This window comes from Bufo gargarizans, chromosome 2 (genome assembly GCF_014858855.1).
Source record: "Bufo gargarizans isolate SCDJY-AF-19 chromosome 2, ASM1485885v1, whole genome shotgun sequence".
Classification (NCBI taxonomy): Eukaryota; Metazoa; Chordata; class Amphibia; order Anura; family Bufonidae; genus Bufo; species Bufo gargarizans.
The window spans coordinates 584,224,285-584,245,118 of record NC_058081.1 but is presented as its reverse complement, the minus strand read 5'-3'; the positions used below and the strand labels follow the sequence as shown (position 1 = coordinate 584,245,118).

Below are 20,834 nucleotides of genomic sequence, written 5' to 3'. Positions count from 1 at the left end.
TGCTAGTTTTTATGTTCTAATCCAAGATATCGTGTATGTTACCTATTAACTCCTTACTTTCTATGTATTTCGACTTTATTACTTACTACAGGTTTTGCAGGTTGATTTTTATCTCTATTTTTTTTTTGTCACTTTAAAAAAAAAATTTTTGTTTCTAGAATTTTAGTTTATATTTTCATCTATTTTTCTAGTTGCTTTATTAAGTAGAATAAGAAGAATACTGTCTAACTATACTTGGATGTCAGCTTTATTTAAAGTTTGGATATACAGTACAGACCAAAGGTTTGGACACACCTTCTCATTCAAAGAGTTTTCTTTATTTTAATGACTATGAAAATTGTAGATTCACACTGAAGGCATCAAAACTATGAATTAACACATGTGGAATTAAATACATTACAAAAAAGTGTGAAACAACTGAAAATATGTCATATTCTAGGTTCTTCAAAGTAGCCACCTTTTGCTTTGATTACTGCTTTGCACACTCTTGGCATTCTCTTGATGAGCTTCAAGAGGTAGTCACCTGAAATGGTCTTCCAACAGTCTTGAAGGAGTTCCCAGAGATGCTAAGCACTTGTTGGCCCTTTTGCCTTCACTCTGCAGTTCAGCTCACCCCAAACCATCTCGATTGGGTTCAGGTCCGGTGACTGTGGAGGCCAGGTCATCTGGCGCAGCAGACAATCACTCTCCTTCATGGTCAAATAGCCCTTACACAGCCTGGAGGTGTGTTTGGGGTCATTGTCCTGTTAAAAAATAAATGATGGTCCAACTAAACGCAAACCGGATGGAATAGCATGCCGCTGCAAGATGCTGTGGTAGCCATGCTGGTTCAGTATGCCTTCAATTTTGAATAAATCCCCAACAGTGTCACCAGCAAAGCACCCCCACACCATCACACCTCCTCCTCCATGCTTCACGGTGGGAACTAGGCATGTAGAGTCCATCTGTTCACCTTTTCTGCGTCGCACAAAGACACGGTGGTTGGAACCAAAGATGTCAAATTTAGACTCATCAGACCAAAGCACAGATTTCCACTGGTCTAATGTCCATTCCTTGTGTTCTTTAGCCCAATCAAGTCTCTTCTGCTTGCTGCCTGTCCTTAGCAGGGGTTTCCTAGCAGATATTCTACCATGAAGGCCTGATTCACACAGTCTCCTCTTAACAGTTGTTCTAGAGATGTGTCTGCTGCTAGAACTTTGTGTGGCATTGACCTGGTCTCTAATCTGAGCTGCTTTTAACCTGCGATTTCTGAGGCTGGTGACTCGGATGAACTTATCCTCCGCAGCAGAGGTGACTCTTGGTCTTCCTTTCCTGGGGCGGTCCGCATGTGAGCCACTTTCTTTGTAGCGCTTGATGGTTTTTGTGACTGCACTTGGGGACACTTTTAAAGTTTTCCCAATTTTTCGGACTGACTGACCTTCATTTCTTAAAGTAACGATGGCCACTTGTTTTTCTTTATTTCTTTTTTCTTTTTTCTTGCCATAATACAAATTCTAACAGTCTATTCTGTAGGGCTATCAGCTGTGTATCCACCTGATTTCTCCACAATGCAACTGATGGTCCCAACCCCATTTATAAGGCAAGAAATACCACTTATTAAACCTGACGGGGCACACCTGTGAAGTGAAACCATTTCAGGTGACTACCTCGTGAAGCTCATCAAGAGAATGCCAAGAGTGTGCAAAGCCGTAATCAAAGCAAAAGGTGGCTACTTTTAAGAACCTAGAATATGACATATTTTCAGTTGTTTCACATTTTTTTGTTATGTATATAATTCCACATGTGTTAATTCATAGTTTTGATGCCTTCGGTGTGAATCTACAATTTTCATAGTCATGAAAATAAAGAAAACTCTTTGAATGAGAAGGTGTGTCCAAACTTTTGGTCTGTACTGTGCATTGCTTGCTATAATAGGGAACTTTATAAGGCTAAGGCTCCATTCACACGTCCGTAATAATGGGTCCGCATCCGTTCCGCAATATGCGGACCCATTCATTCTCTATGGGGACGGAATGGATGCGTACAGCAATTGCGGACAAGAATAGGCATTTCTATGGGGGTGCCGACCGGGTGTATTGCGGATCCGCAATACACTGCGGACATGTGAATGGACCCTTAAGAAGACCTGTCCTGTAGATGTTATCTCATTATCATCACAGACAGAATTGCCATGTACAGAAACAGCATAAAAATTTACAATTAGAAAACAACTTTTGCCAAACCGTTTACTGGGCTTGATAGAACATTATAAAATATTATGTTCGTAATTTTTAAACACTGACTAAATAAATTAAAGTGGTTGTCCCAAACCAGCACCTGGATCTGTATACTTTTTGTAATTGCATGTGATTAAAAACTTAGTAGAGCGAGTGAGTTATTAAATAAAATGTATCTGTATAGCAGCACCTGTTATTCTTTTCCTTATTCCTCAGTCCACCTTACTGGGGTGGTCGCACACGCTCACTTTAAATCTTCAACTTCAAGACTGACAAAATAAATTAAAGAGTGTTGTCCCACAAAAATATTCGAAATTTTTAAAATCAACACCTGGATCTGAATACTTTTGTATTTGCATGTAATAAAAAATTCTGTATAGCCACCGAGTTATTTAATATAATGTATCTGTATAGCACCACCTGTTCTTTTCCTTATTCCTTTATCCACCTCACTCAGGTGGTCACACGCGCTTTGTTTAACCGCCTCCGGACCGCCTAACGCAGATGTGCGGTCCGGAGGCGGCAGCCCTGCGCAGAGTGACGCATATACGCGTCATCTCGCGAGGGCGAGATTTCCTGTGAACGCGCGCACACAGGCGCGCGCACTCACAGGAAAAGAAGGTAAGCGAGTGGATCTCCAGCCTGCCAGCGGCGATCGCTCGCTGGCAGGCTGGAGATGTGATTTTTTTTTAACCCCTAACAGGTATATTAGACGCTGTTTTGATAACAGCGTCTAATATACCTGCTACCTGGTCCTCTGGTGGTCCCTTTTGTTAGGATCGACCACCAGAGGACACAGGCAGCACAGTAAAGTCGCACCAAACACCACACTACACTACACCCCCCCCCCCGTCACTTATTAACCCCTTATGAACCCATGATCACCCCATATAAACTCCCTGATCACCCCCATGTCATTGATCACCCCCCTGTCATTGATCACCCCCCTGTCAGGCTCCGTTCAGACATCCGTATGATTTTTACGGATCCACGGATACATGGATCGGATCCGCAAAACACATACGGACGTCTGAATGGAGCCTTACAGGGGGGTGATCAATGACAGGCGGGTGATCACATATATAGATTCCCTGATCACCCCCTGTCATTGATCACCCCCCTGTAAGGCTCCATTCAGACGTCCGTATGATTTTTTACGGATCCATGGATACATGGATCGGATCCGCAAAACACATGCGGACGTCTGAATGGAGCCTTACAGGGGGGGTGATCAATGACAGGCGGGTGATCACCCATATACACTCCCTGATCACCCCCTGTCATTGATCACCCCCTGTAAGGCTCCATTCAGACGTCCGCATGTGTTTTGCGGATCCGATCCATGGATCCGTAAAAATCATTCGGACGTCTGAATGGAGCCTTACAGGGGGTGATCAATGACAGGGGCATGATCACCCATATACACTCCCTGATCACCCCCTGTCATTGATCACCCCCCTGTAAGGCACCATTTAGACGTCCGTATGATTTTTACGGATACATGGATCGGATCCGCAAAACACATGCGGACGTCTGAATGGAGCCTTACAGGGGGGTGATCAATGACAGAGGGGTGATCACCCATATACACTCCCTGACCACCCCCTGTCATTGATCACCCCCTGTCATTGATCACCCCCCCTGTAAGGCTCCATTCAGACTTCCGCATGTGTTTTGCGGATCCGATCCATGGATCCGTAAAAATCATACGGACGTCTGAATGGAGCCTTACAGGGGGGTGATCAATGACAGGGGGGTGATCACCCTTATACACTCCCTGATCACCCCCTGTCATTGATCACCCCCCTGTAAGGCTCCATTCAGACATTTTTTTGGCCCAAGTTAGCGGAAATATATATTTTTTTTGTTTGTTTTTTCTTACTAAGTCTCATATTCCACTAACTTGTGTCAAAAAATAAAATCTCACATGAACTCACCATACCCCTCACGGAATCCAAATGCGTAAACATTTTTTGACATTTATATTCCAGACTTCTTCTCACGCTTTAGGGCCCCTAAAAAGCCAGGGCAGTATAAATACCCCACATGTGACCCTATTTCGGAAAGAAGACACCCCAAGGTATTCCGTGAGGGGCATATTGAGTCCATGAAAGATTGAAATTTTTGTCCTAAGTTAGCGGAAAGTGAGACTTTGTGAGAAAAAAACAACAAAAAATAAATCAATTTCCGCTAACTTATGCAAAAAATAAAAAATTCTATGAACTCGCCAGGCCCCTCATTGAATACCTTGGGGTGTCTTCTTTCCAAAGTGGGGTCATATGTGGGGTATTTATACTGCCCTGGCTTTTTAGGGGCCCGAAAGCGTGAGAAGTAGTCTGGGATCCAAATGTCTAAAAATGCCCTCCTAAAAGGAATTTGGGCCGCTTTGCGCATCTAGGCTGCAAAAAAGTGTTATACATCTGGTATCGCCGTACTCAGGAGAAGTTGGGGAATGTGTTTTGGGGTGTCATTTTACATATACAAAAGTAAATGCCCTCATAGTGCTCCTCTCCCCCTTCCCTATAGTGTCCCCCGTTATATGCCAGTAAAAAAATGCCCCTTCTTAGTGCCCTCAGTAGATGCTCCTATAGTGCTTTTGTTAGGATCGACCACCAGAGGACACAGGCAGCACAGTAAAGTCGCACCAAACACCACACTACACTACACCCCCCCCCCCCGTCACTTATTAACCCCTTATGAACCCATGATCACCCCATATAAACTCCCTGATCACCCCCATGTCATTGATCACCCCCCTGTCATTGATCACCCCCCTGTCAGGCTCCGTTCAGACATCCGTATGATTTTTACGGATCCACGGATACATGGATCGGATCCGCAAAACACATACGGACGTCTGAATGGAGCCTTACAGGGGGGTGATCAATGACAGGCGGGTGATCACATATATAGATTCCCTGATCACCCCCTGTCATTGATCACCCCCCTGTAAGGCTCCATTCAGACGTCCGTATGATTTTTTACGGATCCATGGATACATGGATCGGATCCGCAAAACACATGCGGACGTCTGAATGGAGCCTTACAGGGGGGGTGATCAATGACAGGCGGGTGATCACCCATATACACTCCCTGATCACCCCCTGTCATTGATCACCCCCTGTAAGGCTCCATTCAGACGTCCGCATGTGTTTTGCGGATCCGATCCATGGATCCGTAAAAATCATTCGGACGTCTGAATGGAGCCTTACAGGGGGTGATCAATGACAGGGGCATGATCACCCATATACACTCCCTGATCACCCCCTGTCATTGATCACCCCCCTGTAAGGCACCATTTAGACGTCTGTATGATTTTTACGGATACATGGATCGGATCCGCAAAACACATGCGGACGTCTGAATGGAGCCTTACAGGGGGGTGATCAATGACAGAGGGGTGATCACCCATATACACTCCCTGACCACCCCCTGTCATTGATCACCCCCTGTCATTGATCACCCCCCTGTCATTGATCACCCCCCTGTAAGGCTCCATTCAGACTTCCGCATGTGTTTTGCGGATCCGATCCATGGATCCGTAAAAATCATACGGACGTCTGAATGGAGCCTTACAGGGGGGTGATCAATGACAGGGGGGTGATCACCCTTATACACTCCCTGATCACCCCCTGTCATTGATCACCCCCCTGTAAGGCTCCATTCAGACATTTTTTTGGCCCAAGTTAGCGGAAATATATTTTTTTTTTGTTTGTTTTTTCTTACTAAGTCTCATATTCCACTAACTTGTGTCAAAAAATAAAATCTCACATGAACTCACCATACCCCTCACGGAATCCAAATGCGTAAACATTTTTAGACATTTATATTCCAGACTTCTTCTCACGCTTTAGGGCCCCTAAAAAGCCAGGGCAGTATAAATACCCCACATGTGACCCTATTTCGGAAAGAAGACACCCCAAGGTATTCCGTGAGGGGCATATTGAGTCCATGAAAGATTGAAATTTTTGTCCTAAGTTAGCGGAAAGTGAGACTTTGTGAGAAAAAAACAACAAAAAAAAAATCTATTTCCGCTAACTTATGCAAAAAATAAAAAATTCTATGAACTCGCCAGGCCCCTCATTGAATACCTTGGGGTGTCTTCTTTCCAAAGTGGGGTCATATGTGGGGTATTTATACTGCCCTGGCTTTTTAGGGGCCCGAAAGCGTGAGAAGTAGTCTGGGATCCAAATGTCTAAAAATGCCCTCCTAAAAGGAATTTGGGCCGCTTTGCGCATCTAGGCTGCAAAAAAGTGTTATACATCTGGTATCGCCGTACTCAGGAGAAGTTGGGGAATGTGTTTTGGGGTGTCATTTTACATATACAAAAGTAAATGCCCTCATAGTGCTCCTCTCCCCCTTCCCTATAGTGTCCCCCGTTATATGCCAGTAAAAAAAATGCCCCTTCTTAGTGCCCTCAGTAGATGCTCCTATAGTGCTCCTCTCCCCCATAATGTGCCAGTAAAAAATGCCCCCTTAGTGCCACTAGATGCCCCAATAGTACTCCTCTCCCCCTATAGTGCCTCCCATAATGTGCCAGTAAAAAATGCCGCCTTAGTGCCACCAGATGCCATAGTGCCCCCAAATAATGCCCCTATAGTACCACCAGACGCCCCATAGTTCTGCTCTCCCCTATAGTGCCCCCCATGATGTGCCAATATAAAAACCCTCTTCTGGCCTGTTTCTCTGCTGTGTGCTGCCTGGCTCAGGCGGCGCGATGATGATGATGACATCATCGCGCCGCCTGAGCCGGCCTATCAGAAGAACAAGGAAGGGAGAGGCCTCTCCCTCCCCTGCCCCGCCGCAGCACAGCCATCTGTATCGCTGTCCTGAGGACGGCGATACAAATTAATATGGAGATGAGTGCTTCCACAATGGAAGCGCTCATCTCCTACTGTCCCCCCACCGCCGCCAGCAACTAGAACCAGGGATGCGCCGCCTGTGGTGATCGACGGTGCGGCCCTGAGGGATAAAAAAATTAAATACAAAATTATTCACTGGTTGTTCTAGGGGGGTCCAGACCCGCTGGACCACCCCTGTCGGTGCACCACTTTATGTATCTGAACAGACGAATTTGTTCAGATAATACAAATGTCTGCATCCGTTCCGAACAGATCAGTTTGTATTATCTTTAACATAGCCAAGACTGATCCGTCTTGAACATTATTGAAAGTCAATGGAGGACGGATCTGTTTTCTATTGTCGGTGAAAACTAATGCGTCCCTATTGACTTACATTGTGTGTCAGGACGGATCCGTTTGTCTCCGTGCAAGCAGCGTTTTGGTGTCCGAAGCGGAATCGAGACAGAACGGAGGCAAACTGATGCATTCTGAACTGATCCTTTTCCATTAAAATGCATTAGGGCAAAACTGATCTGATGTTTTGTGAGAGCCCTGAACAGATCTCACAAACTGAAAGCCAAAATGCCAGTGTGAAAGTAGCCTACTATATTTATATGTGTATATACATTGTGGTCAGCAATGCATTGCACTGAGCGTATGTGTGTGTGTCTATATTATATATACAGTGGATATAAAAAAGTCTACACACCCCTGTTAAAATGTCAGGTTTCTGTGATGTAAAAATATGAGACAAAGATAAATCATTTCAGAACTTTTTCCACCTTTGTTTGTGACCTATAAACTGTACAACTCAATTGAAAAACAAACTGAAATATTTTGGGTGGAGCGAAGAAAACAAAGAAAAACTCAAATAAAGTGGTTGCATAAGTGTGCACACCCTCTTACAACTGTATTCAGAATTAAGCAATCACATTCAAAATCATGGTAAATAGGAGTCAGCATACACCTGCCATCATTTAAAGTGCCTCTGATTAACCCCAAATAAAGTTCAGCTTCTCTAGTTGGTCTTTCCTGAAATTTTCTTAGTCGCATCCCACAGCAAAAGCCATGGTCCACAGAGAGCTTCCAAAGCATCAGAAGGATCTCATTGTTAAAAGGTATCAGTCAGGAGAAGGGTACAAAAGAATTTCCAAGGCATTAGATATACCATGGAACACAGTGGAGACAGTCATCATCAAGTGGAGAAAATATGGCACAACAGTGACATTACCAAGAACTGGACGTCCCTCCAAAATTGATGAAAAGACTAGAAGAAAACTGGTCTGGGAGGCGACCAAGAGGCCTACAGCAACATTACAGGAGCTGCAGGAATTCCTGGCAAGTATCTCCCGTATTCTTCATATGTCTGGGCTATGGGGTAGAGTGGCAAGAAGAAAGCCTTTTCTTACGAAGAAAAACATCCAGGCCAGGCTACATTTGCAAAAACGCATCTGAAGTCTCCCAAAAGCATGTGGGAAAAGGTGTTATGGTCTGATGAAACCAAGGTTGAACTTTTTGGCCATGGCCTTAGTTAAGCTAGAGGGTGTTATGAACAGTTCCAAATACCAGTCTTTCATATATATATATTTGTGTGTGTGTGTGTATATATATACATTGCAATGCGTAATGCATGGGCACCGACAGTGTGCCACTCACTGCAGACGTAAACCCATTCACTTAAATGGGGTCTGCAATCTGCATCCGACAGTACTTTTTCACGGTGCGGAGGCATGGACAGAAAACATAGGTTTCTGATCTGTGCTCCCATTCTGCACCACACCGTATCTTTTGGATTTCAGACCAATTCACTTGATATGGTGCGCACACGGCTGGTGCCTGTACAGGTCCTTCTAAAAAAAATTTGCATATTGTGATAAAGTTAATTATTTTCTGTAATGTACTGATAAACATTAGACTTTCATATATTTTAGATTCATTACACACAACTGAAGTAGTTCAAGCCTTTTATTGTTTTAATATTGATGATTTTGGCATACAGCTCATGAAAACCCAAAATTCCTATCTAAAAAAATTTGCATATTTCATCCGACCAATAAAAGAAAAGTGTTTTTAATACAAAAAAAGTCAACCTTCAAATAATTATGTTCAGTTATGCACTCAATACTTGGTCGGGAATCCTTTTGCAGAAATGACTGCTTCAATGCCGCGTGGCATGGAGGCAATCAGCCTGTGGCACTGCTGAGGTGTTATGGAGGCCCAGGATGCTTCGATAGCGGCCTTAAGCTCATCCAGAGTGTTGGGTTTTGCGTCTCTCAACTTTCTCTTCCCAATATCCCACAGATTCTCTATGGGGTTCAGGTCAGGAGAGTTGGCAGGCCAATTGAGCACAGTAATACCATGGTCAGTAAACCATTTACCAGTGGTTTTGGCACTGTGAGCAGGTGCCAGGTCGTGCTGAAAAATGAAATCTTCATCTCCATAAAGCTTTTCAGCAGATGGAAGCATGACGTGCTCCAAAATCTCCTGATAGCTAGCTGCATTGACCCTGCCCTTGATAAAACACAGTGGACCAACACCAGCAGCTGACATGGCACCCCAGACCATCACTGACTGTGGGTACTTGACACTGGACTTCAGGCATTTTGGCATTTCCCTCTCCCCAGTCTTCCTCCAGACTCTGGCACCTTGATTTCCGAATGACATGCAAAATTTGCTTTCATCCGAAAAAAGTACTTTGGACGACTGAGCAACAGTCCAGTGCTGCTTCTCTGTAGCCCAGGTCACCTGGGCTTGACCTGGGGAATGCGGCACCTGTAGCCCATTTCCTGCACACGCCTGTACACGGTGGCTCTGGATGTTTCTACTCCAGACTCAGTCCACTGCTTCCGCAGGTCCCCCAAGGTCTGGAATCGGTCCTTCTCCACAATCTTCCTCAGGGTCCGGTCACCTCTTCTCGTTGTGCAGCGTTTTCTGCCACACTTTTTCCTTCCCACAGACTTCCCACTGAGGTGCCTTGAAACAGCACTCTGGGTACAGCCTATTCGTTCAGAAATTTCTTTCTGTGTCTTACCCTCTTGCCTGAGGGTGTCAATGATGGCCTTCTGGACAGCAGTCAGGTCGGCAGTCTTACCCATGATTGCGGTTTTGAGTAATGAACCAGGCTGGGAGTTTTTAAAAGCCTCAGGAATCTTTTGCAGGTGTTTAGAGTTAATTAGTTGATTCAGATGATTAGGTTAATAGCTCGTTTAGAGAACCTTTTCATGATATGCAAATTTTTTTAGATAGGAATTTGGGGTTTTCATGAGCTGTATGCCAAAATCATCAATATTAAAACAATAAAAGGCTTGAACTACTTCAGTTGTGTGTAATGAATCTAAAATATATGAAAGTCTAATGTTTATCAGTACATTACAGAAAATAATGAACTTTATCACAATATGCTAATTTTTTTAGAAGGACCTGTATATTGCGGATCCCCTGTTCGCGGGCCACAATACAGGCACAGGCAGGCTATGGTCATGTGCATGAGGCCTAAAGCCATACCTCCTTCCAGCAGTGTCGGACTGGGGTACCTAGGGACCACCAGTAAAATTTATTTGGGGGGCCCACCATACGGATACATTCAAATATAATAAATTATCTAACAAGTTTTTTATATGAACATAAGCTGGTTGAGGTTCTGTACATTGAATATATGTATGTAGTGCAGTAAATCTAATGTGTTATGTGCCACTTGTGCAGGGGGTGGGAGACTAGGGGCCCACCTTGCTTAGGGGCCCACTGGGGGATTCCCCTGTACCGCTGTGGGCCAGTCCAAGCCTGCCTTCCAGTATCCGACAGGACAGTCCTAGATTTCAGTGGTGGTCCTGGTACGGGGGAGGTATGTCCAAAATGGATCAGTTTTGCCCTAATGCATTCTGAATGGATAAGGATCCGCTCAGAATGCATCAGTTTGCCTCTGATCAGTCTCCATTCCGCTTTGGAGGCCGACACTAAAACACTGCTTGGACACCGCCTGAGGAAACTGAGCGAAACTGATCCATCCTGATACACAATGTAATTCAATGGGGACACAAGTGTGAAAGTAGCCTTAGGCACATAGTGTCCCTCTTCCTTCTATTCTAAAGTTGGGAGGTATGCTAAAGCGCTGATGAAATGACACCTGAGGTGCTGTTGTTACTATGGTATCACAGTTGTCCAGGGATGTCATGTGACCACTCCTCTGAAGATGCTTTCTGTGATGGATGCTGGGATTTTTATTTTCACTTTGCAGCTGCTCCACCCACACAGCCTCTCATCTATGGGAGCATGCTATGCTAAATGCAGTAGAAAAATTATATATATATACAGTATATCTGTCATGATACAAATTCCTCTTGGCTTTAGTTGTCTGGGGCACGTTATTTGATTTTATACTTATGGTGTCCAACCCCTTTAAACCTTCAACTGTCACCAGCCATATCTTTTGTTAAAAGCCATAACAGTCAGGGTCCATTCACACATTCGCAAATGGGTCCGCATCCGTTCCGCAATATCAGGAACGGGTGCGGACCCATTCATTCTCTATGGGGCCGGAAGAAATGTGGAGAGCACACTATGTGTCCTCCGCATTTCCGGAGCGCGGCCCCGAACTTCCGGGCTTCGGCTCCGCAAAAAAATAGCATGTCCTATTCTTGTTCTCAATTGCGGACAAGATTAGGCAGTTCTATCCGGGGGGGGGGGGGGGGGGGGGGCGGCCGGGTGTATTGGGGATCCGCAATACACTACGGACTTGTGAATGGACCCTTGCAGGGAAAAAGCTGAGGAAGAAAGGACACACTCCCTGAGCTACGATGACCTGTGAATGAGGAGATCCATGTGAAGCAGTGGCGACTCTAGAAAAAATATATAGGGAAGGGGGGGACTAATAAGATAGCACTAATAATTTTCACTGCTTAATCATACTACTGAAAAAACCCGAAATAAGTATATATAAGATTACAAAATACGAGAGTATTGCGGTATGCAGGGATACCTGATGTTTCCTGATGTTATATTCCCAAGCCGCATTCTTTTCTGCCTCTGCAGGCCCTGCTAGGCTGAAATTTACACAGGCAGCCAATGGCAGTGCTGCCCTCTCCCTCCCAGCCAATAGCAGCTGAGGTGGGCGGGGAAAGGTTCACTTGGCTGCCAACTGCAGAGGAACCCGTAGTGAAGCGGGTGGGCAGCATGGGCAGTACTTTCAGTTTGGCAAAACTGACAGATCGCTTCTGTACTAGCGACGGTGGCCAGCGTTTTAAAGGGGAATCAGTGGGCAGTGGTGTAGCGTGCGTTGCCAGCACCCGGGGCAAGCCAAGTATTGCGCCCCCCACCTGTGGCCATGCCCCTTTTACAGATAATGTAGTAGATGTCACCTGCAGTCCTATGTAACACCACAGATAACACGGTGATAACTCTGAGTACAGATAATGTAGTAGATGGGTGTGAGGCCCCAGAATTCAGAACACACACAGTGTGACCTGCAGTGTGGACCAAATTCTATATACCCCCTACCCTACCGTGAAACAGATATTTGGATGGACATTACATACATTGCTATGAAATATACAGGAGAATACAGCAGCACATACCTCTTGCATTCAGTGACCTCTCCTTTCAGGTAGTCTTCATTTTTTTTAGATTACTCACTTTACTATCATCCTCCCCTTCTTGGTGCCTAATACTGTCATGCTGCTGCTACCTCCAATACTGAGCTAGTTCCATTCAAATAGTCCCCCATAATAACATGCTGCCAAACTGTCCTTTATGGTAAGTGTTCCCTACAGCAGGATTCCTCAACTCCAGTCCTCAGGGACCACCTGCCGCTCATGTGCTCAGGATTTCCTTAGTATTGAGCAGATGATACAATTAGTGTCAGTGCATCAGGACTTACCACAGGTATTTATTCTGTGGGATACTCTCAAATCATGACCAGCAGGTGGGCCCTGAGGACTGGAGTTGAGGAACACTGTCCCACAGTACCTCCAATAGTATCCCCATTAATATGTGCTCAATAATAATGCCCCCAGCAGTAACAAGACCCCTCTATAAGATACCCCTATAAGAGCATGCAGTAGTAATAAAGTCCCCTATACTGTCTGCAGTAGTTATAATACCTTCTATAGTGGTTCAAGTATTTATAAAGACCCTCTGCAGTGTCCAATGTAGTTACAATGACCCTCTGTAGTGCCACCAGATAAAAGACCTAACCTCCACCCGTAGTGCCCATATGTATAATGCCCTCTCTAGTATTTAATATATAATGGCCCTCTGTATTATTGTAATAATGGACCCCATCCTTTCCATATATGATTGCCTCCTTTGTATAATGTCCTCACGCCCATAGTACCCCCAGTCCTTGGCCCCCATCCTTTCCATATATGATTGCCTCCTTTTATAATAATATACAGTATAATCCCTGCACAATGCTTTACAATATACATTATAATCCCTGCACCATGCTATACAATGTACATTATAATCCCTACACCATGCTGTACAATATAACATCTGCACTGTGGGGTTATGCTGTATATTGAGCGGCATGGTACAGGGATTATAATGTATATTGTACAGCATGGTGTAGGTGTTATACTGTATATTGTACGGTATGGTGTATGAAATATAATGTATATTGTATGGCATGGCACAGGGTTTATAATGTATACTGTACAGCATGGTAGACAATATAACCCCTGCGCCATGCTGTACAATATACAGTATAACCCCTACACAGTGAAGAGGTATACTGTATATGTGTGGCACAGTCTATACATACTCCCCATGAAAACTTACAATTGCTTGGCTTGGCCCTTGGGGATCTCACATGCCACTTCAACACTTTGGAGGGGGCTGGGGGGCTAGGTCCAAGAAGATGCCACCCCCTCTTCTTTTCTCCTCTTTTGCCGCGCTGCACATGTTCTCCTCTTCCAGTAGCAGCACGGCATGAGGAAGGAGGGGCAACGGAAGCGCTGCACAGGAACGTCCTGACACTGGGGCAGTATGGTGGGTGCCTGTTCCGAGCCCACCACAGCAATGCACACAGTGAAAATGGTGTGCATTGCCAGGATGGGCTTTACGGAACAGGCACACACCATTACATGAAGTCCGGGCTGCTGCGGTGAATGGGTCTGCCCTGAGCGGGGACAGTAAGTAAGCTGCACGCCCACGCGCCCATGCAGCTTACAGGGAACACTAAGCTCCGCCCCCCCCCCCACACTATGCCACTGTCAGCAGGGGGGGGGGCATGTGCGGGGGGGCAAGGAATAACCTAGAGAGGGGCAATTGCCCCCCCTTTCCACCATGTAACGATGCCTATGATGTGAAGTACAGGGCTGGATGAAGCTTTGTTAAAAAAAAAAAGATTGTCATGTCTGATTTTTATTTTTTACATCATGGCATAACACGAGCACACCTGAGCTTTCAAAAACATTTACATAATGACTGTGTTTCTTTGTACAATCATAACTGTGAAGGAACAGTTATGTTTGGGCTTCTCTAAAGTCTTTTTTCAGCCATATTATTCCCTGTTTCAGCTGCACAACTAGATGCATTTCACTCAGAAGCAGGGGTGTCACTCTTCTGCCAGCATTGTACTGCTGTGACGTACATGCCCTTCTCACTGTGTTTTGTTTTCAGCTACAGAGCTCGCAGAACAAATAAGGAAGGAGAGATAAGACTTATGGAAAGGCAGGAGGCGCCTATAATCTTGAAAAGCTGTGCAGAAGCAGTTCTTTCATCAGGATCTCACCTAGCTCTGACACGCCTCCATTTCCTGTGAAATGTCTTCTGTGTCTCTGTTACTAGGGATGGATCTGCCTGACAACAGGCAGTGGACTGTAACTTAGGTGGAAATGATAACCCTAGTGGCCATGACTTTACAGCTTTTTTTGAGGTGGATGCAGGCATATTGTTTAAATTAAGCGATTTAGTAATTTGCTAGTTACACTATTCTCTATTAAATGAAATGAAATTGTGTGAAAGTACAGTGACTCTTTAAGGACTCATCCACTCGACCGTATTTTTGGGCCATATCCGATCCGCATGTTTTCATTTTTTTGTGGATTTCACACAGACCCATTCATTTCTATAGTTACGCAAAAAAAAAAACGGACAGCACACTGATGTCATCCATCTGCTGTCCCGCAAATTATAGAACATGTCCTGTTATCCACCGGACTGCACGTGGAGGGTATTCGTATTTTGCAGATACACTGTTTGCGGACCGCAAAATGGATACGGTCATCTGCAGGAGGCCTTATAGTTCCAACATGTCTGTTCCCAATATGATAAAGTCCTCATTTTCTAATGGCTAAATTAGATAATGTGTGTGGTTCTCAGGTGCTGGACCTCATCTCCAGTGACAGTCTGAATGTCCCATCTGAGGAGGAGGTGTATCGGGCTGTCCTGAACTGGGTCAAACATGATGTGGATGGTCGAAGACAGCACGTTCCCCGGGTAAGGATCATGGGCATATGTCAATTGATAAATATGCCTGTAGAATTTGGTGTGCTGAACATTATTATTACTCTGCCTAATGTATACAATATATTTAAAGGGACACTGCCATCAATTTTAAAAATCGCATATTAACAGCATGTCGATTGTTTTCTGGATATAATGATTTGAAATCACTTAATGTATTTTACTTCCTGTCCTGGCGCTTTAACCCCTTCTACCCCAGGCCTGTTTTCACCTCCCTGCCCAGGCTATTTTTTTGCAAATCTGACATGTAGTAATAATAATATTTATTTATATAGCTCCACCATATTCCGCAGCGCTTTAAAAATTCATTGGGTTTGTGTACGAACCAAAAGTAAATGGCTAATATACAACTGAAACACTAGGAGTCAGGGCCCTGCTTGCAATCTATGAGGAATTGGGAGTGTGAGGAATATGGATTAATATTTACTGTCAGCCATGTCCTCACACCCCCCATTTGCTGACAGGATTTCCCTGCTTCAAAGCCCCCAGCCCTGATTGTAATTTTATGCACCTCTTGGCATGACTCAGTTGGCCAGGAAGACACCCCTCAGGGGGTCCAAGCTTCAAGGAGAAGTTCACACCTCTGTGCAGCAGTTGGGAGCCACCTGAATCTGTAGGAAAACCCCCCAGCAGGGGGTATCTGCTTTGGCCTGGATCAATGAGATTTCCTAGACATATTGGCACCTACCTCTCATAAGGAATTATGAATCACCTGGCCACCGCAGACGCAAACCGGATACATATTTGTGTCCCGGTGGCCACGAGGTACGGTCCCATGGTCTTTGTTTACTCGTACCCAGTCGGGGTAGGGAGATACCCATATCTCCCCATAGAAGCCACCTACCGGTACCAGGTTTGGGCTCTAATTGTAGCCTGAACCCAGGCAGGTCCATTAGTCCCAGAACCATCTCCCTGTGACCCTCTGGTCTGGAGCTATGACCCCTAAAGTGTTTTGTGGGTCATTCACTGTCAGCCCAGAAGAGGGGGAGTTGGACCCCTCCCTGAGGCAGGGAGGGGACGGACCAGCTGCAGGTTAAAAGCCTGGTGCCAGCAAGTAGGGGGCGTCTTTTTCTGAAGAGGGGTCGCATGCTACACATGTGTTTAGAGGGACCCAGGAAATAGCAGGAGAACACAGCCCCTCGGGTGGCCTCCTGCTCAGGACATCGCCAAGGAACTCTCATCATACTTGGTAACTTACTTTCACACTGCTTAATCCTATTGTAACCATATACCCTGTAATCTGTAACCTCAGACCACTGTATATATATTGTCTGTGTATAGTGTGTTATATCTAGTGCGCTCTTATAGCGATTAAATCTATAATTTAATCTTGTGCTATCTTGTATCTCGATCACGAATCCCCACGTCCGTGTTTTGGCCTAGTTATAAGCTACCGCGGGTTGGTTTCTGACCCTATATAATCCCGTTAGCGGACCGGGCTTATATCAAACGAGAAACTGGTGGCAGTTACCCGGGCTGAGTGTGGGCTGTTTTCACTGCGGCAGTGAAAAGGCCCTTCCAGCTTGTTGCCTCTCTGTGCCCGCGTGGACAGGAGGTGTGTGTGTAAACTATACCAGCCTGACCTTACGTGCTCCTCTGGAGGGCGTAACTTCACGTTTTTGGTAAACCCCGTGATCATACCAGGTCTCGTGAGCTCGACGTGGTTGACGTCAGCGGACACGAGGGGTGGTATTCATCACATATTGGTGGCAGCAAAGTGGGATCGAGATACTAGTGTGTGTGAGTGTGAGACCCATACTCCCAGACACTAAAGACGACCAGCAGTAGCTCTTGCTGCTGGAGTCTTAAGATCAGCTCAACACTAGACTGTCTGAGGGCAGATACAATAAGGTGTGTGTGCATCAGGTTGCAGTGGTGTCAGTGACCACCCGTTGCAATGACGGCCAGTATCACAAGGAGCAAATCGAAGGAGATGGCCGATGCTTTAAATGGGGGCGGAGAGGAGGTGGAAGGCGAGGGGGAGCACAACCAAAGCTCCCCAAGGAGCCAGTCGCCAGAGGTGAGGTCCGCGGCGGGCCTCGCTCCACCTGCCCCTCCCCCCAGCCAAGCTGGCTCAGCTGCTCTCCTACAAGCTGCCATGGACCGTCTCCAGGCTGGAGACCAGGCAGCCTCTGAGCTCCTACTGGCGGCTGCAGAGCGTCGCGAGCAAGCAGAGGCTGCAGAGCGTCGCGAGCGAGCAGAGACTGCAGAGCGTCGCGAGCAAGCAGAGGCTGCAGAGCGTCGCGAGCGGGCCGAGCGTGAGCACCAGCTACAGATGCTCCAGCTAAAGCTCCAATTCCAGCAGCCATCCCCAGCCCAATGTGAGTCTCCAGAGGTCCGGATTCCCAAACTGCGGGCGGAGGACTTTCCCCTACTGGACAAAGATGGGGACCTGGACACCTTTTTGTTGGCATTTGAGACAGCCTGCCATCAATACCAGCTGCCAGAGGACCAGTGGGTCAGATTCCTCACGCCACGGCTCAGGGGAAAAGCCCTTGAAATCTTCGGGTACCTGCCCAGCGAGACCATCCTGAGCTATGAGGACATCAAACAGGCTCTGGTCAGGCAGTATAACTTAACCCCTGAGTCGTACCGGAAAAGGCTCAGGAATTTGCACCGGGGTTCTACCCAGAGCTGGGCCGATCACATGCGGGCCTTGCTGAGAGCGGTCGACCAATGGACCACAGGATTGGAGCTCTCCACCGTCCAGCAGCTGAAGGAGCTCATCGCCACAGAACAGTTCTTGTGGAACTGCCCAGAGGATCTCCAGCAGTACCTCCGTGACCGGAAGCCAAAGGGGGCCTCCGCAACCGCAGCCCTGGCCGATGAATACACCAACAACAGGACTTCAGAGGCCCGGAAACCTGTCGGCTGGAGAGGGGGTAAGACGCACGCTGCACCTGCTACCCCTGCCCCTAGGCCCAAGTGGGCACCGGCCCCTGCTGCACTTTCCACGTCGGTGGGGGAACCCCGACTTTGTCACCTGTGTAAGCAGCCAGGACACTTCAAAGCCATGTGTCCCCAGCGCCCGAGGGATCCGTCCCAGTCATCAACCCGGAAACCGTCCACGGTGTTGTGTGTGGGTGGGGGTGGTGGGAGGTCCCTTGACAATGTTCAACCGGTCACCGTGGGCCAGGCCGTGGCCATGGGACTTAGAGACACCGGCGCTGAAATGACACTGGTACGGCCTGAACTGGTGACACCCTATGATTTACTGCCCGGGAGATCCCTCACTGTCTCCGGGATTGGAGGAGTGGAACCGGCGCTGCCCGTCGCCAAGGTCTATCTGGACTGGGGCGCCGGTCGAGGGGTAAGGGAGGTGGGGGTATCCGCAAATATCCCCGCCAGTGTTTTGCTGGGGACGGACCTGGGGCGGCTTGTGTCTAAGTACGTGGCCGCTGACACCCCAAGGTCCGATTCCCCAGAAGGTGATGTGATGTCCCCCCCTGATAATACTGTGAATGTACCTATTATGCATGTTGATGGGGATGTGGGGGATGTAATGTGTGCCTCTCCCCTCAGTGGGGAGGGGGTCATTCCTGTCAGCTGGGCGGAAGCCCCAGGGTGTAGCCAGCAAGCCTGCTGGACCCTGTTGTCCTCCAGTGTGGTGACTGGGGGGACAAGCAGGGGGCAGACAGCTGCAGGGGGGGAGGATGCAAATGAGGTCAGGGCTGTCCCAGGAGAAGTAGGACTGCCAGGTGAACTCTCAGTGCAGTGTTCCTCCCCCACTGGGATGTCAGAGGGCCAGGTTAGTCCGTCTGGACTGGCGACTTGGTCAGGAGCCGAGGGAAAGCAGGCACTACCAGCAGTGGCAGCGGCCATAGCTGCTGTCACGCGCAGTGTGAGTGCTGGGGCCCTAGGGGCCCCTCAGGGGTCTGATGGCTTTCCCCCTTCCGACCAAGTGGCTGCCGAGTCAGAGGGAGGCCAGGAGACAGGTCCCAGGGACCTGACAGGGGACGTGGCAGTCTCGTCTATTCTGGCCATGTCCAGTCAGGAGTTTCAGGCAGCGTTAGCGGCTGACGCCAGCCTGAACGCTCTCAAGGAGCAAGCGGAACAGCCCCCCTCGGACTCAGACCTCGAGCGGATGGTCTGGGACCAAGGACGGCTGTACCGGGTCACGGTCCAGCCGGGCTCACAGGAGGCGTGGCCTAGGGACCAACAGCTAGTGGTACCCTATCAGTTCAGGAAGGAGTTGTTGCAGGTGGCGCATGAGATTCCGATGGCTGGACACCTAGGGATCGCTAAGACAAGGGCCAGATTAGCCCAGCATTTCTACTGGCCAAAGATGGGGGCTGATGTGGTTGCCTACTGCCGTTCATGTGACACCTGCCAGCGGGTGGGGAAGGCGGGGAGACGCCCCAAAGCCCCACTGGTAACGCTGCCCATAATTGAAGAGCCTTTCAGGAGGGTGGCTGTGGATCTAATTGGACCGCTGTCCATTCCCAGCAGCTCCGGGAAACGCTTCATATTGACGGTAGTAGACTATGCCACCCGGTACCCGGAGGCGGTAGCCTTGTCATCCATTCGGGCCGACAAGGTGGCTACTGCTTTGCTGGAGATTTTCTCCAGAGTGGGCTTTCCCCAGGAAATGCTCACCGACCGGGGGACCCAGTTCATGTCGCAATTGATGGAGTCCCTCTGTAAGCAAACACAGGTGCAACATCTGGTGACCAGCCCGTACCACCCACAGACAAACGGCCTGTGTGAACGATTTAATGGCACCTTAAAGCAGATGCTTAGGATGTTGGTCGACTCCCACGGGCGTGACTGGGAGCGGTACCTCCCACATCTGCTGTTTGCTTACCGAGAGGTCCCACAGGCCTCCACGGGGTTCTCCCCCTTCGAGCTCCTGTACGGGCGACGTGTGCGGGGGCCCCTGGCTCTGGTGAAAGAGGCCTGGGAGGGAGAGGTAGTCACCCCTGGAGTGTCGGTCGTCGAATATGTCATGCGCTTCCGGAACAAGATGCAGGCCTTGTCGCAGCTGGTGCACGATAATATGGAGCGGGCCCAGGCCGACCAGAAGCGATGGTATGACCAGAACGCTTGTGAGAGGACCTACCAGGTGGGTCAGAAGGTATGGGTACTGGTCCCCGTACCTCAGGACAAGCTTCAGGCGGCCTGGGAAGGCCCGTACCTCGTGCATCAGCGCCTCAATGCCGTGACGTACCTGGTCACCCTGGACCACGCCCGAGGAAGGCGTAAGGCCTTCCACGTGAACATGATGAAGGCCCATCATGAGAGGGGGGAATGTGCCCTCCCTGTCTGCAACCTCCCCGAGGAGGGGGAAGAGGAAACCCTCCTGGACATGCTCACC

General features: G+C 47.8%; 1 protein-coding gene across 1 annotated transcript in view; it reads left to right on the top strand.

The window, feature by feature from the left end:
• Positions 1-20,834, top strand: part of LOC122926164 (kelch-like protein 17) — a 118,918-nt gene that overhangs the window by 74,198 nt on the left and 23,886 nt on the right. The window contains exon 6 of the mRNA XM_044277543.1: positions 15,377-15,493. Within this exon, the coding sequence (XP_044133478.1) occupies positions 15,377-15,493 (117 nt within the window). The remainder of the gene's footprint in view (positions 1-15,376; positions 15,494-20,834) is intronic.